Source organism: Dicentrarchus labrax, unplaced genomic scaffold (assembly GCF_905237075.1).
Source record: "Dicentrarchus labrax unplaced genomic scaffold, dlabrax2021, whole genome shotgun sequence".
NCBI classification, from domain to species: Eukaryota; Metazoa; Chordata; class Actinopteri; family Moronidae; genus Dicentrarchus; species Dicentrarchus labrax.
This window is the reverse complement of record NW_026136701.1, coordinates 23,325,197-23,341,528: the sequence shown is the minus strand read 5'-3', so window position 1 is coordinate 23,341,528 and position 16,332 is coordinate 23,325,197. Positions and strand designations below refer to the sequence as shown.

The following is a 16,332-nucleotide window of genomic DNA, read 5'->3' as shown; positions in this document are numbered from 1 at the left end:
TCAGAATCCTCAAAGAGTTGTCTGTCCGTCTTGGTCTGAGAATCATCTGTCCACTCAGTAATTTACTACGATTTTTAAGCAACAAAGCTCAACTTAAGCTTCATTTGCGTGGCATGAATAAAATCTATTATTATTGGTGCTTCAGGATCCTTTTAGGGCTGATAAACAGTAACAAATCTGGAAACGAGTTAAAATGTTTTATTATGCAGCTGATGGATTATTTTTGGTAACACTTTATTTTTACTGATCCGTAATTTCCAAGAATTCTTCTGAAGAGAACCACATAATTTGGTACTGTAGGGAAAACAGAGACAGCTAATTTAATTGGTACACTTCCAACTCATTCCAGTTACTGGTAGGCACACATTTAAAAAATGCTTTTGTCCACAGCAGACAAATGGAAAATACAGTTTCTTATTATAAATTCATTATAAATTGGTTAAAATTTAGATTTTCTTTAATATATATACACACACTACATATGTTTCCTATAATTTGGTTGCCAACATACACAATAGCAGCATCCTGACATTAACCTGAACCTTCATGTCGGAATGGATGCTGTGAAAAAGGATCCATTACATTGTCCTTTTAGGAAATTACGGACCCTTACAAAACAAAAGTATTACCTTATTTGTTCATCTAGATGGGCTGAGAATAGTTTGAGGCAAAACTGCTGTAAATTTTGTAAACTACCTTTGGGTAGTTCTGGGACTCGAATGTAACGATGATACGTGAGAGGCAAAAACTGGGAGCAAATGTTCGAAGGTCTGGCTGTCTTGTTTCTTTAGCCTTGAGTGTTCTCAGAGTCTGAAACTCCCGACTTAATGTTAATTATAATAAGGAATAAAATGGGTCATTCTTCCAGTTTGATAAGTTACATTTGAATAACCACATTTCCTGCCCATTAGGGGTCCTTTTAGAGGCATAAAAACACCTTTTTCAGGCCTCATCTGCAGTACTTCTCATAACACTGCATGTGATGAGAACTAATCTTTCCAAACAATAATATAATACCATTGTTGTAATTGGATGTCTGTCATTATATTACATTAGGAAGCTTATTAATACATCTTATTTTAACAACCTGGACTCAAAGTTGTGAATGTGAGAGAAGACAAAACACTCATATTTAACACAATACTCTGCAGGCAGCGTCTTGAGATAAAAGGGTTGTTCTTTACCTGATATGACTTAGATACACAGTTTATATATATATAGTGTTGGGATAATATCTGTCAGTGCAATATGTCGTGGAAATGAGTGTTTCTGTCACCTGCTGTCTCACCTTTATTCCTGTCTCAAAGGTGGAACTTCACTCATTAGGGGTGAGAGATTGGTGCTGACAGGAGATCAGCTGCTCTTTGTATTTGTCTGAAGACTCTGAACACAGAAGATTAAACAAACTTTTGTTTTCTGGGAAGGCTTTTTGATCTAAATTGGACATTTTTAGACTTGAGTTCTGTGTGGATTTAACGGATTATTGTTGGGTTTTTTTGCCCAAAGTCCCGATACATTTCCCGGGACAGTGAGGGTAGAAAAGGACAAAGTGAATAATAAAAGCACTCTGCAGTTGATGAGTGATGAAGCTGACGTCCTCCTTTTTCTTCTTCCCCCCCTCCTCCCTGCTCTATCTCTCACTCCACTTTGTCTCTCCCCTCCTTTCCTACCTCCCTCTTACCCCTCCTCTGCATCCTCCCACAGTGGGTCCTCACATTGGCCGGTATTGTGGCCAGACGTCCCCGGGCCGTGTGATTTCCTACACCGGCATCCTGTCCATGACCATCACCACCGACAACGCCATCGCCAGAGAGGGATTCTCCGCCAACTACACCATCCGCGAGAGGAGCCTCCCCCCGGGCCACGAGGATGAGGGTGAGCAGCTGGAGAAGTGATGAGAAATGGATGGGATGAGGGGGGAGGAGGGTGGACATGTCATCTGGCTTTAGGAAGCACCATGAGTTCATTTCCTGGATGTTTCTGTTTTGTACAGTATGAAAAAATACTAACCCCTCACAGTAAACATAAAAATGAGTGAATAAACGGTTTGTACATCAGTTCAGCTTCAACTTAAGTGTCCTTTAGCAAAACTCTGAATCTATTTCGGCTCTATAGGAGCTCGTCTGCGTGTGATCTTTGACCTCTGGCCTCCATGTAGGAAGGAATTCGAGCAGAAAGAGAATTTCTCCTTCAGGGAATAATAGCGTGCAGCAATGAAAAATATGTGGCTTTTTCACTTCATTATCACCCCATATGATTACCTCACGCATCAGCTGTGTGCTCAGTTGTAATTTAAGGAGGAATCAGTCAATTTATGATTATTTCCATCAATTAAAGGCGCCGTAAACGATTCTGGAGAAATATAGTTGATTGGTGACTCTGTTTCCCAGGCCTGGCCTTAAACGCACAGACTTCTCTCTCCTGATTGGATGAAGTGGGAACAGGATATCAGAAAATATATTCTCTGTTTACTGCAGAAAGAAACCCCGTTACTGACTGAACACAATGTAGTATTAGTTTTTAAATGGCAATAAATAACAAAAATGGGGCATCATAATTTCCCAGACCCTAAGGCTAACATCTGCAGATTGCTTGTTTTTTCATAAACAACAGTCCAAAACCCACAGATGTTACATTTACAATCATATAAAACAGAGAAAACTAGTAGAAGCTGAACCTGATTTGACATTTCTTGCTTTTCTGGCAATAAGATAATTGTTGCTACTAATAACCTATTGAATTTCACTTTTTTAGAGCCTATTTGATGTGTTTGAACTTGAACACATGGACTGAAAACCAATGTTTCCCAACTTATTTTGGCTTGTGACAAATTTATAGCCAATTTACCTTATTTAATTAAAAAAAATCTCTTGAAGAAATAAAACTTTCATGTCTTTGACAAAAAAGAAAAGATTTAAGAAAAGTTAGAAAAGAGTTTGTGTAAATAGTTTTTCTTCTTCTTTCTTTACTTGTTAATCGTCTCACAACCACTCAGATTTATCTTAAATCTTATCTGGACACGACTGCTCTGACTGTGTTTTATCTGCTGGGTGACTGGGGCTGTGAGTTTGCTACAGTACAACTGCAACAAAATACAGCCTGAATATAGAAAAAGTATGTTAATCCACCTTGTCAATCTTATATCTTATACTGTAATTGATACCTTCATGACACGATCCTGATACGAGTAACTCCGCCTATCTGGTGTTGTCTGCAGGATAAAACCAACAGCAGCTACTGTCTGATTCATATCTGCTTGAACTTTAAATAATCAGAATCAAAATCTGAATTTGACTACACAGCACATATAGATTTAATCTTATCTTAGCTGTAACTTTGAATTTGGTTCTGATAAAAAAAAAAAAACAGCTTATATCTTCGTCGGTTTGACCTACTTTTAACTCTTATCTGCGCCTGTTGAACATTAGGCCAGTTTCACACAGCAGGATATTATCAGGAGAGTTTCTCTCGCTTTGTTATAGATCCAGTTACGTTTCATGTGTTGCGTTTGTTCGTGTCCATATGTTCTTTAAAAGAAAGCATCAGTATGGCTGTAGGATCTCGTTGGAATGTCTGTAGAGATTTAAGTTATGTTGGCCGTATGGTTCTTGCACTCTTGTAACCTCGACCCCATCACCCCCTGTTTAGGAATGTGAGTGTGTGTACAGAGGTGAGTTTACGTAAGGTCCCACTGTGGTTAAATGGGCACTTTGGGAGAAATTAATGTACAAAATCTACTTTTTACTGCTCTAAATAGATATTTAAAGACTTAAAATCAATACACTGTTTTTTTGTCTCAGGATTATCCGTCATCTAAAGGATTTACATGCCCCCCCCCGACTGCACACGGTGGTCAGTGAAGCTGTTCAATTATTTATTTTCCTCAATTTAAGTACTGTCAAACATTATAGAAAATAGGCATAAACAATATCCAGTTAATGACAAATTGAATTCAGTAGATGTTTAGGAGCTTTCAATAATATTAAATTATCTTTATTAGCAGATGGAGTCTGTTGTCATAAAATTTTATACGTTCAAATGTCATTTTCTGAGCACTTTAAAGGACTTCTGGTCCGCGCTGGCTTACAAATTGAGGTAAATATCCAGTTAAGATGAAGATATTTGCTTTTAAAGTTTTAAAGTCCATCCAAATAAAACACTGACACAGTACACTGTTCCAGGTCTGGAGCAACATATTGTAAAGCTTTATTTTAACCTTTAGTTTGAAATATTCAAGGTTATTTGTATGCTGTATTCAATGTCACATCATCCACTGTACTGGAATAATATTTCTGAATCACACATGTATGTAGACATTTCACCGGAGGGGTCAAAGTAATTATCTTCTCTGTTTCTCAGTTCTCTTCTTTGTTTTTGCCACGGGCAGAACATGTGGGTGTGGGTGTGTGTGTGTGGGGGGGGTTATCTGATGTTGAGGATGAATGTTTATGACAAGGTGATAATATATGGATGTAGTCTACATGTATCAAATATGGCTGCACTGTATGTATGTGTGTGTGAAAGATAAATCTGTCCCACTAGTCTTAACTGGGATGGCTGAGAGCAGCACTGGTGTTAGACAAAGCTCTAATTATATTAGCTTAAATAACACACACACACACACACACACACACACACACACACACACACACACACACACACACACACACACACACAATTACTTTGCCTGCAGACCCCCCAGCTAAGCTCAGCAGATTGAATTAAAGCCTCTTGCCAAACCAAATCACATTGTCTTTCCTCCAAATTTTACAACCACCCTGATGGCTATAAACCAGTAATACCCAGCAAGGGGTCCTTGTGCCCCTGTGGGGTACCTCAGCAGTTACCAGGTGGTACGTGGAAAATTTTTAGCTCGACAAATTTGGAAAAAAATATATCGACATATTGAGTCAGCTGTAACATTTGAACACCACTTGTTGGGGTTGAGAATGTGTGAATTGTTAGTAAGCCAGCAGAGAAGTCAAAACAGTTAGCTAAAAGTGATTAATTAAAGCCTGAAATATAGTTAAAAGTATAAATACACTGTTCAGATAGTTTAATAGTTGAAATAGTTAGCTAAAAGTCATGGATGAATGGTTGAAACGGATAGCTAACTTAGCTAAATTAATGCTAAACAGTTGAATTTGTTAAAAGTGATTAATACATTATTGAAACAGCTTGGTAAATGTTGTTAGAAGTACTAAACTGTTGAAATAGTGAGCTAAAAGTCATGGTTAAATGGTTAAATTGTCCAGATTTGGTCCCAAACAGACATAAACATTAGTTTTATGAACACAGTAATGCTTTATAATAGTGTTTAAAAGCTAAAGTCCATTCAGATTACCACATCTGGAACATGATGGGTGTTGTTGATTAAGGGCTATTTGAGTTCACATGACAGGCCTGGATGGGGGGGGGCAGAAAACCACTGCTATAAACAACCTTTTCAGAAAGAACTTCCATTCAAGCCTGGGAGGAATCAAACTCTGATATCCAGCCGTGAATTTACAGTTTTCTCTCGCTCTGTGCCGGCCATCACCGTCATCACACGACCTCCAGCCGGGCCTTTGATCAGCTCCAATGATCAGTGGGGGCATCAGCTTACGTCCTGTCTTCCTTTTTGGAGGGAGAGGTAGAGGGACGGGGTTGAAGTTTGTCCCACATGCCTGCTGTGAGGGAGACGTGGAGGTTGTGTCATGAATAGAAATGAGAAAAAGAGTTTGGAAAAGCCAGATGGAAAAACAGAAAAGTGAGAAAATGTAGAGATATAAAGTGATGTATCAGCTGGATGACATCCAGTGGTGTTTTACTTTCTTTTCTTTTTTTTTAATCTATTGTTTAGCAGCAGTTTCAGAGCAGTTTCTGGCAAGAGTACTCTTCTGGGAAAAAAACTGAATTGGAAGATTTGGGCCTGAAAATTGTCAAGTTAACAAATATTGATGATGAGCCCCCCAAAAAAAACAAGCTTTCTGCAACTTTCTCCCTAATTTATTTGTGGAACTTGGAATGATGTAAGTGTGTTTGTGTCAGTCTGGCAGACCTTGTGTCTCCAGACAGCCCTCCCACACACACACACACACACACACACACACACACACACACACACAAACACACACGTTTCCTTTTGTTCCACCTCCCTCTTCCTTCCCCGGGCTCCCCTGCTGTTACAGAGTGGACACTGATACGGACATGGAGTTTGAGATGCTGTTTTGAAACGGTTTCGTGAGCCCAGAGGAGTTTCTCAATCCGCGGAGGAGTGCATTATCCTTTAGCTAGAGTGAAAACGTGAAAACCTGCTAAATTATAGCTGAATCTGCATGCATCTGCAGCATTGTGAGCCTGTGTGGGGGTTTATATGTTTGTGTTTGAGTACAGAATAAAAACATCAAATAGTTATTCAGTCGATAGGAAATTAATTAACAACGGTTTTGATTATCGGGTAATCTTTTAAACTCATTTATCAAGCAAAAATGTAAAATATTCTGTGTTTCTAGCTTTCCAATGTGGAGATGAGCAACATTTTTATATCATTAATTGATTTATCATCAGGTTTTTGGACTGTTTGTCAAAAAAAAACAAGCAAAAATAAGATGTCAACCAATTTTTTGACAATAATTCCTGCTTTAAATGGAAATATATTGATAGATTTAATTGATCATGAAGATAATTACTTGCAGTGTCAGGATAGAGTTGAGGTTTGAGAAAAGCCATCAGGTAGCTGTGAGTTTTTGAGGGTGTTTTACATCCATATTATTATTATTACATATATTATCATACTAGTCAACAGCATGTTATTTGTGAATTTTCAGTTCAACTTTGGGGACAAATTCACCGTTTTCTGTTGGTTTCAGATGCAAATGTCCACACAATATGTGTGTGTATGTATGGATACTGTATAAAAGCGAGTGTCACCGAAAAGCCTCTAAAATGCCACCACGGGAGCTGTTTGAAATGACTCCTTTACTACTGTGACTTACCGCCCAGCAGGGAGCAGGGACAGACACTTTACAATGTCTGTCTCTAATCACAATGCTCACTTGTTTCTCTGCCTGAGAAAAACACATTTATGACTAACTAAACTTGAGGTATCTCTTTTAAAAACCCAGTTCTTGAGTTTGTAACTTTATAAAACCATCTGTTGAGGAGTTAAAACTTCACGTCCAATGGTATTTCAAGACACAGACAGACTACCATTTTAGTTATAGCACAATAGTCATGATATTTTCTATAGCTGTCTAAGATAAATACAAAAAAGAAACATTAAAAGTAATGTTTTTCTAGGTCTGCAAAACCTTTTAGCTCTTATTTTGCTGTTGAACTCTTTGTTAATGGAGTTTTTCTGTCTTTTGTCAGGCTTCGCGTGTATGGAGGCACTGGGCATGGAGTCGGGGGAAATTTCCTCAGATCAGATCACCGCCTCCTCCCAGTACAACAGCAACTGGTCGCCCGAACGCTCGCGTCTCAACTACCAGGAGAACGGCTGGACGCCCTCAGACGACACCGTCAGGGAGTGGATACAGGTCGGTGATGTTTGGTCACGTTAGTGGAGGATAAACTGGGTTAGAGAAAACTGAAATTATGTCACTCTGTTCCTCATTTTAGAGCCTGATCTCAAAATGATGTATGTTCGTTCACTCAACGGTGTTCCTCAACGTGAACTTGACTGTACCGCTGAGATCTTGCTCACATCTGGTCTGAATATTGTTCACTCATTTGTACCACTTCTCTGCGCGTTATAGGCACACAGAAGGAAAAAGAAATAAGCCATCATGCATTATTTATTGAAATCTGCCACTCCAGCACAGTTGACATTTCTTAGCTTCATTGTGAAATCTGACGTCGCAGCCTAGAATCACTGAATGTGCAATTAGAGCAGCACACTGTTTAATGTCTTTAAACTGCACTGAGAAGCCTGAAAATGTGAGTTTCTACCATTTATCTTAAGTTTTATGACCATATAAATTGTGAAATATACAATAATTGGCTTCTGACATGCACATACGGTGCTTGCATGCACAGTATACATGTCTATAGACAGCATTCAGGATTTATATTAGACATTTTTTAGGAAACATGGTCTTCAGGATAAGTCAAAAATCTTTGGCAAACATGAACAAACAACGGTCTGACTAAAGCTCATTTTTACCTGTTTTTTCCTGTCCTTTTGAACACCCCATGAGTAAGAGTTTCAGCCCATCACAATTATAAAATTACAGGAACTAGAATCGGACTTGTTTAGTTTCCTCTTGGCGCCGAATTATCAGAGCTGACAGGACGACCGGTCACCGAAACTTCAGGTGCTTGTGAGTCCTGAGTCACGTATGATCGGGCTTTGTAAACAACCAGCATGTGCTTTTCCTAATATGGGTTTGGACCAAAGAAAACTAATTCAAGGTGAGATCCCCCGCCTCAGATAGACCTATAAGGTGCGGTTGGAATCCAGGACTGTCCCATTGTCTCGGACAGGAACTCATAGAGGAAGACTCACAATGCCCTTCGGAGTAAGAGCAGACCATCACTTCCTTCCTTTGGGGGTTAGAACAGGAAGTAGACAGGAAGACGACCTCAGCGCCGAATTAGTAGTAGCGGCACTCTATTGTCTGTCTGGGGACTTCTTTTAGCTACTGGGCCACAGCTGAGTCCTCTGGGATGTAATGATATGAAGGACAGTGTTTTAATAGAAGATAATGGGTTCATATGTGGAGAGAGCCTGATTTTACCAGAAGGTTGTTCCATGCACTTCAAATATTTAGTGTTCATTCTACAAACATTGATTTAATTTACCAATGATGCCCTTGTAATATAATGTTCCATCATTTACATCGTGGTACAAATGATTGTCTAAAAGGAGGGAGCTCCTGCAATGGCCTTCATGCTACATCTACAATATGCAATCACACAAGGCCGGACTACCAACCAGGCAATGCAGGCAACTACCCCTGGGCTAGTTTGTGGTAATTTTATGAGCTGTATAGTAGACAGAGTACAGCAGAGGAGTACCGGTTGGTTTTCTGGGTCTCTGGGCAAACTGTAGCGACAGTACGTGTGATCTGCAGTGTACCTATACCGAAACACAACAGGATGGAAACACAATGCACAGACAGTGGGTGGAACTGGGGGCGTCAACAGGGACCCACAGCTCGAATTTGCACCACTCTGAAGGTGGACCTGCCCTGCATACAATGAGCCATTGGACAGCAATGTCTGCTCTCTTCATGTTGATGCAGACCTATTTGTTTGCATTGTCTTATTACAATGATATCATATTAATGGTGTTGTCCAAGCTCAGGTAGGAGGTAACTCGACGTAAACAGTACAATTTTCTTTATTTTAAATTAGAAAAAAGGAATCTAAAGCTTTTGCTTGTATTTATTTGTACATACATGGTTCAATAAGTCCTTCTTTTTAACAGTTTAACCTGTGAGAACCCTTATTCCTTCCCACTCTCTGCTGATGTGGCCATTTAATTATATTTTGTCGGAAATACTACCTGCTCACACCTTTAAAATACAACATCAACTGATATTATAAATGTCTTAAAACTTGACTTTTACACTTCTATGTTTTGACCTCTCTACAACAAAACCGCCCCAGATAATGCAGGACCTATCACAAGTGTCATATTAAGGGCTATTGTACTTTAGGGGTGCATACTCCCAGAAACAATTAGCAATCGATCAAAGGATCATAAACCAACCAACATACAGTGTTAAGCTGGAGCTTTTGGGGTCCCCATTGGTCCTTGGGGTCATGGGGCAGTTGCATGCTTTTCCCACTTGGTAATGTAGCCATGTTTAATACCCTTGAGGCAGTTTACAGCCGCCCTTGTGTCCCTACTAAACGCTGAAACAAACGCTCTTCTATGCGGATACAGTCCAGAAACGCTCAACTTTTCTTGATTTTCTTGTTTTGATGCCTGAAATGAAAACCTACAAATATCTTTGGACTTTTTTTTTTTACACTTTTGAATAAAGTAGCCACAAAAATGACTTTCTCATTTCTCCTGATCATATAAGAAACGGAGAGCTAAAACACCTGGTAGAAGTTGCTGAGTGTGGATGTGCCTTTTCAGCAACACTGTCCTATAGTGCTCCAGTGATTCCCGCAAGGACACACTGACTGTAGATAACTGAAGGAGGTGATGACCCTCCTCGCTAGGCAACCCCAGTCATGAGATTTGCACCAGCGTCTTCCCGGGTCACATGGTGGCTCCTCGCGCCCGAGGCTAGAAGGTGCCGGGTCCAGTTTGGCGTGTGCGGACAGATTTCTCTGTGTTGTTCAAGTAAAGCTTTGTTGGCAGTCCCTCCTGAAGAAACGGCAGACCATCCCCCTGCCACAGTGATTTATAGCCTGAGAACCAGTTCTGTTGCTCGCCCCCCGACTCTGTGAGCCTTTTGAGTTATGACTGGTTGTTTTTGTGAAAAGAATTTTCCATTTTATTTGATTAAGTGTGGTGCGTGGCCAGCTCCGCACAGCATGGTTTGCCCTACGGCTTTCCATTCATCTTACTTGAGAAGAAAATTATGACTTAGTTAATTCTTGCATGCCGGTCTCCTCCACTGCAAACACCTCTATTATTCATTTAACTGCATTTATATTTTATTGATAGTATTTTCAGGTTACTATTCATAATTTTGTCGGGGTGATGTTACCCGGTGGCAATTTGGATGGCGGCAGACAGTGAGCTCATTATCTAGCTTTATGATGAATCTGTAATCATATTTTGCTCTGTAGTGACTCATTTCATCAGCATGCTCAGTATTTGCAATGAAATGGAAAGCTTCCATTTCTGTAAACCACACACAAATAATGATTGACAGGCAGATAGACTTATGCAGCTTATAAACTTAGGCAGCAATAAAATTACCAAAGTAGAAACTTGTGCAATAGTAAAATGAGCTTTAAAAGTAACTTCTTTTAATGGGAAAATTACAAATCAATCCATACTTGCAATGAGAAAAGGTCATTTAAAAGGGAGTTGAAAGTATTTTTTAAGTAATTATTCAACTGACTGAAACAAAGTGAAGTAAAAATCTGCATGTTTGAAGCAACTGGATTCCATCTTAAACTTTAAAAACGCTAAAACGAGAGTGATTCGTTCGAGCTTCATTTGTATGAATGTGGCTCAAAAATGGCCTGTAGGTGCATCTTAACAAGTTGTGGTAAATTGACTTGTTATTGAATACCATGATGCAAGCCCAGGAAAGGCTTCCTTCCCCTCTTGAGTTCAGGTATTTATAGACACCCTGCCGTTTGTCTTCAGGATCTCTTTGACGCCACCAGGAAGAGCTCACCAACGTGCATCTGGAGAACACATTTGGGCCTTGTGTGAGCGAGGTGTGTTGTGGAAGCCGGTGCAGCGGCGGGGAGGGCGGGGGGTTAACTGAAAGACAAAAGATCCTCCAGAGAGCATTAAAGGATCTCGCTATCCACAATAGACCTCTGGAGGAATGCAACAGTGAACTTCCAAACCCCCGGAAATGTCAATAACCGAGAGAAACCTCAACACAAAACAGACTTAACATGGAGACGTACGCATGAGTTCATGTTTGGGATTTATTTAAACGGTAGTTGTGGTGAAAGAAGTCAAGCGTCTTTGCATTTGTGTTAATCATAAATCTAACTTTCTCCAGCGATGAAAGAGGAGAGACAAAAAAGTGATGAAACAGGAGTTATGTCATTCATCAAAGAATGTAAAGCCCCAAAACCAAGTAGATCTAATTAGTCTGATGTTCATTTTGGATAGAAACCTTGAGGCCACTAAAAGAACTAAATTCTTTCTTTTTCATCAATGCCAATGAGTCATTTTGAAGTTCTGTAATGAGGTTTTAAGGGCCCACTGGTTATAAAAGTTATTCAGCAGATACATAATTTAGAAAAAGTTCCAAACAAAAACATGACTAAGTGATTTTTCCACTACAATTTAAAGGACCATACCAGGGTTTTTGCACCTTTTAGCTCTCTAATTAGCTGTGTATTCATGTCATTTTAGGAGAAAAGGATGAGATGCAACACACCAATTAGACAGAAATTAGTGTTACATTATATTTTTTGGATGAAAACTGCAAAAAAGAAAGTATTTCTGAAAAAGAAATCCTGCTTTCTTATTACTAATGGAAATTCAGCAATGAGCTTTAAACGTAAGGTTTAAAGTTTTAAGGTTTAAAAGTCGCGGATCAGATACAACATAACTTTTAGTATTTGGAATTAGGAATGGGGATTTCTTCTTCCTAAATAGTTACTGTAGTCAGCTACCTATCTTCAGCCATTAAAAATATAGCAACAGAGAATTTGAGGCTGTCGGACATCCGCTTACAGAAATCATACATCTCAACTTAAATCAACACATTTCCTTTATCGATGTGAAAAACGTTATTAGTTCCTCGCGACAGATTTCGCATTCAGCTGAAAATGATGCCGGCAGGATGGATATGTCACTCTTTACTTATCGGTTAGGACAAAAGAAAACAAAAATAACCCCCTCTTCCCAACAAGAAATCTGCAACATGAACACGTCGTGTTGAATTAATGGCATTATAATCTTGTAAACACAAATTTCATCAGCTAATTTTCTTCTTCGAGCACCAGAGCATTTTATTAGTAATGAAAAAACGTGTGCATGTAGTGAAAACCTTTTCTCTCCCCATTTAGTCCTCTGCATCCCCAGAGTACGGCACTTTCTTAAGTAAACACTAAAACCTCAGATGAGGAGTGAGTAATTGAGGCTCCTTTCTTTTACTATCACCGCTAAAGCAGTATCCTGTTTTTGGCAGGAAGTAGCAGTGTTTTTTTGTTCAATCTCATTTAGCCACACTTGACTGAATTATGTCCCCTTCCTGCATTTTGTTCCCTTCATTAAAAAACTTTAAGTGTGACTATTTTCTGTGGCATAAATGTAGGCACTGCCAAGCATTGAGTAATTAGAAGATGGAAGAGTAATTAGACTTAGTCATTTGATGGAGGAAGTCTGGAGAATGGAGCTTTGACTGGACAGAAAACAGAAAACGTGTAACACCTGTAGTGGCTGGCCAGTGGCTTTACTGTAAGGGCTGAGGATTCTCCTGTTTTTAACTCCATTTTATCTAAACTTTTTTTTAGTTTTTTGTCATGTTTTGTCATGTTGACCGTTGTCTGCACACGTGAATATGTGTACATTTGTGGAAATTAAACGTTACTGTAAAATGTGTATGTCAGTCCCACTGTATTATGCATTTAACTTTATCTGCACAATTGTAACTGATGAGGGGGAAAAGTCACTTTTTAAGCCATCTTGAAGATATTTTTTAAATGTGAGATAATCTTTTGTGTTATTTTTTTAATTTTCTGAATCAGAATTTAAATCCACAATCCCTCAAGCCCAGTTGAAGCTGAGCTGAAGCTGAAGTTTGTCGTTATATAATTAAAAAACACTAAATATCCAGTCAGCTTCAGTGTTATGTTCATTGTCAGTTTAAATTACAGCTGCTATCTGGATTAGTCGTTACTGTCGCAAAACTTCTCACAAGTGACAAGCTGCAATTAGTTTGGCATTTTTACTTGAAAAGGGACTTTATCAAAACAACGCAAATTAATTTTCTGTCGCTCAAGTAATTGATTACTCTGCTAATCGTTCAGCTTAAGATTGCCTCCGCCAGTGGATTCTAGGACTCACTGTGAAAATTGCCTACTTTTCTTACTTCTCATGACTGCATTATATTCTAATCTATTGAGGCAACTGTTGAAATGTGTCTCTTCTATAATAGAGAAATAGGTCTCCCTGTATGATCACTGAATATATATATATATATATATATATATATATAAAAAGCCTTTGCACTTTGATTCTTAGGGACTTACACCAAAATCTGTTTACATATATCAGTGTTGCCCAAACTGGGGTGACAAAGGTAAATCTAAGACGTCATAAGATGATTCAAGGGATAAGAAAGAAAAATACTTATTTCTCATGAAATACTTGATGCTGTCACCTCTTAAGGCCTCTCAAAAAGCCTTTAAATAAATCATTCTGATAGAAATATCACTCTCTGGTTGAACTGCTCACAACTCTGAGATAGGAGTCATAAGTAGACATTTTAAGCAACCTAAACAAGCTAAAATGATTGAAAACCACTTTACTTGATTTCTTAACCCAACTCTTGAGGCTGTAATTTACAACAGAAATTATCTAGCTTGTTTATTTGCTTTCACAGCAGAATTTACCATACACAATTTCTTTGTTACATACAGTATGTGTTGTGTTCGTGGGGATCTCATGGGAATTTAAAACTGAAGGCAGCTGGGAACGTCGGCGAGCAATCCCACAGAAAATCATTTCCCAGGGGTCTCCCCGTCAGTCTCCGAGCCCACACAGACCCACGAGAAGCTATTTTCTTCCCTTCTCCTCAAAAAGCAACAGTGGGAGAAGTTAAATAATGGCCTCTGGTCCCTTCTCATGTACGGTATCACAGCGGCAACATCTCTATGGTAATATAATTACACACCATATATTACAGCCATCCCACATTCTGAAGCGCTGTGTATTTTGGTATGCAACTGATCATTTCCAAACTCAACAAACAAGCAATTTAGTTTAGCGGAGTGGAATGAAATGGAAGTCAAATGGAGTGTCACCTCATTTAATATAAAGTTCTGAAAACAAATCGACTGCACTTCAGGCTTTAATGCAGTTTGCAGGAACTTGATGTGATAACTATAAACGGACAAGTTGTATGTAATTTAATTTTACATTAAGACAGTATACCCATGTGAATCACTGATTTAAAAAGATCACTGTAAGGCTTTTTTATTATCGCTACTGCTCTCTTTGATGATAACTATCTTTTTTATTAATCTTTTTCTTGTATCTGTATTTTTTCTAAGCGCTTTGAACAGCCTTGTTTCTGGACGCTTCTTTGCTGCAGTGAGATAAAATGCCTCGGTCATCTGTTATTTAGCCCTTAGATCATAATTTCATGAGAAAAGTGGTAAAAAGTATAGCCACGAGATGAGATAATGTCACTGTAATTTCACTTGGAGTTACTTATTTTATTGCTTTGAACAAGGGAAACTGCTTGTGAAATGAAGATAATCACACTTGGTTAAAAAACATCAAGTTACACCGTTTTGTCAGTTTAAAACTAAAACCAAAATTAAAATGCTTCCAAATAGGTGGAATTTATTGTCAGGATGTCTGGCAAGGGAGAGAGGGGGGGTTCTCTGTTAGTGAGTTTGTTTACTATACTGGGTATTCTAACTCAATCAGACACAAGACAATATGTTTAGCCAGTCTAGTCATACAATCAAACTGGGAAATTCCCCTCAGCCACCAGAGAAATGTTGGCTATTTCAAGCTGTGACAGCTAATTCCCTTTGCTTTAGTAGACTGCTGCCGTGGTCTGTAGAGATTTTAAGAATTAAAAACTTGATATTTGTCAGAAAACAACAGGACGGCAGGTGAAGATTAAGTGAGGATACGCTCTAACATTGCATGCAATTGAGGAGCTTCATTCTAAAATAAGATAACAGATAGATAATCTATAGTCTTAAAACCTGTACATGTATGCTGTACTGATTTTGTACCAGTTAATGTGCATATGTACACATATCACTGTCTTTAACATAGTTTGTTCTGGTTCATTTGTGTGTTTTCTGTTGTTTTTCGAGCCTGAGAATTCATCAGTTTTTATAGTATTATTAGCTAAATCTTTAGGCCCAAGTCATTACTACTTTTGTGTCAACATTAACTCGCCTGCTGGCTAAGAGTTTGTTTGGGTTTAACCCTGACATCTTGACCCTAACCTCTGACATTTTGCTTGTTTGTTATCCTACCTAGAGCCAGATGAGATGGGAGGTGATAGAGGGGTGATAACAGTTTCTTCTCTGTTCGTCAGCAGAGATTCAGGACCTGTTAGACCTAGGGCATAAAGAAATTGCATTACAAAAACATTTCTCACAACACCAAAGTGTATTTTTTAATAATACATGTTTTATTAAGTTAGCGAGGCAGCCACTATTACATCCAAGAATCACAGGGGTTTATAGGGATAAAGGTTGCACACAAAACTTCTTACAGTAAAACAAGGCTAGGCTAGGAGTTTCCCCCTGCTTGCAGTCTAAGCTAGGCCAACCTGGACCTTTCTGTTTGGATGCACCAAGATTAAAACGATAAATCTTCTCTTTTAATTCTTGGCAAAACTAGATTTCCTAAAATTCTGAAATTGAGCATAAACTCAAGCTATGTTTTGGTCAAGTTGTTTTACATTATTTATTCACAGATTCTCTCATAATATCTGCTGTTGGTCTAACGTAACCTCTCAACCTCCAGTGGGTACAGCACAGGCCACACAGTAGTCA

At 38.8% G+C, this 16,332-nt stretch overlaps 1 protein-coding gene across 4 annotated transcripts in view; it reads left to right on the top strand.

Moving 5' to 3' along the window:
- The window catches only part of LOC127368552 (neuropilin-1a), a 122,338-nt gene that overhangs the window by 36,762 nt on the left and 69,244 nt on the right, over positions 1-16,332 (top strand). For all 4 annotated transcript variants that reach the window (XM_051409480.1, XM_051409489.1, XM_051409499.1 and 1 more), the window contains exons 5-6: positions 1,705-1,875; positions 7,354-7,520. In XM_051409480.1, the coding sequence (XP_051265440.1) occupies positions 1,705-1,875; positions 7,354-7,520 (338 nt within the window). The remainder of the gene's footprint in view (positions 1-1,704; positions 1,876-7,353; positions 7,521-16,332) is intronic.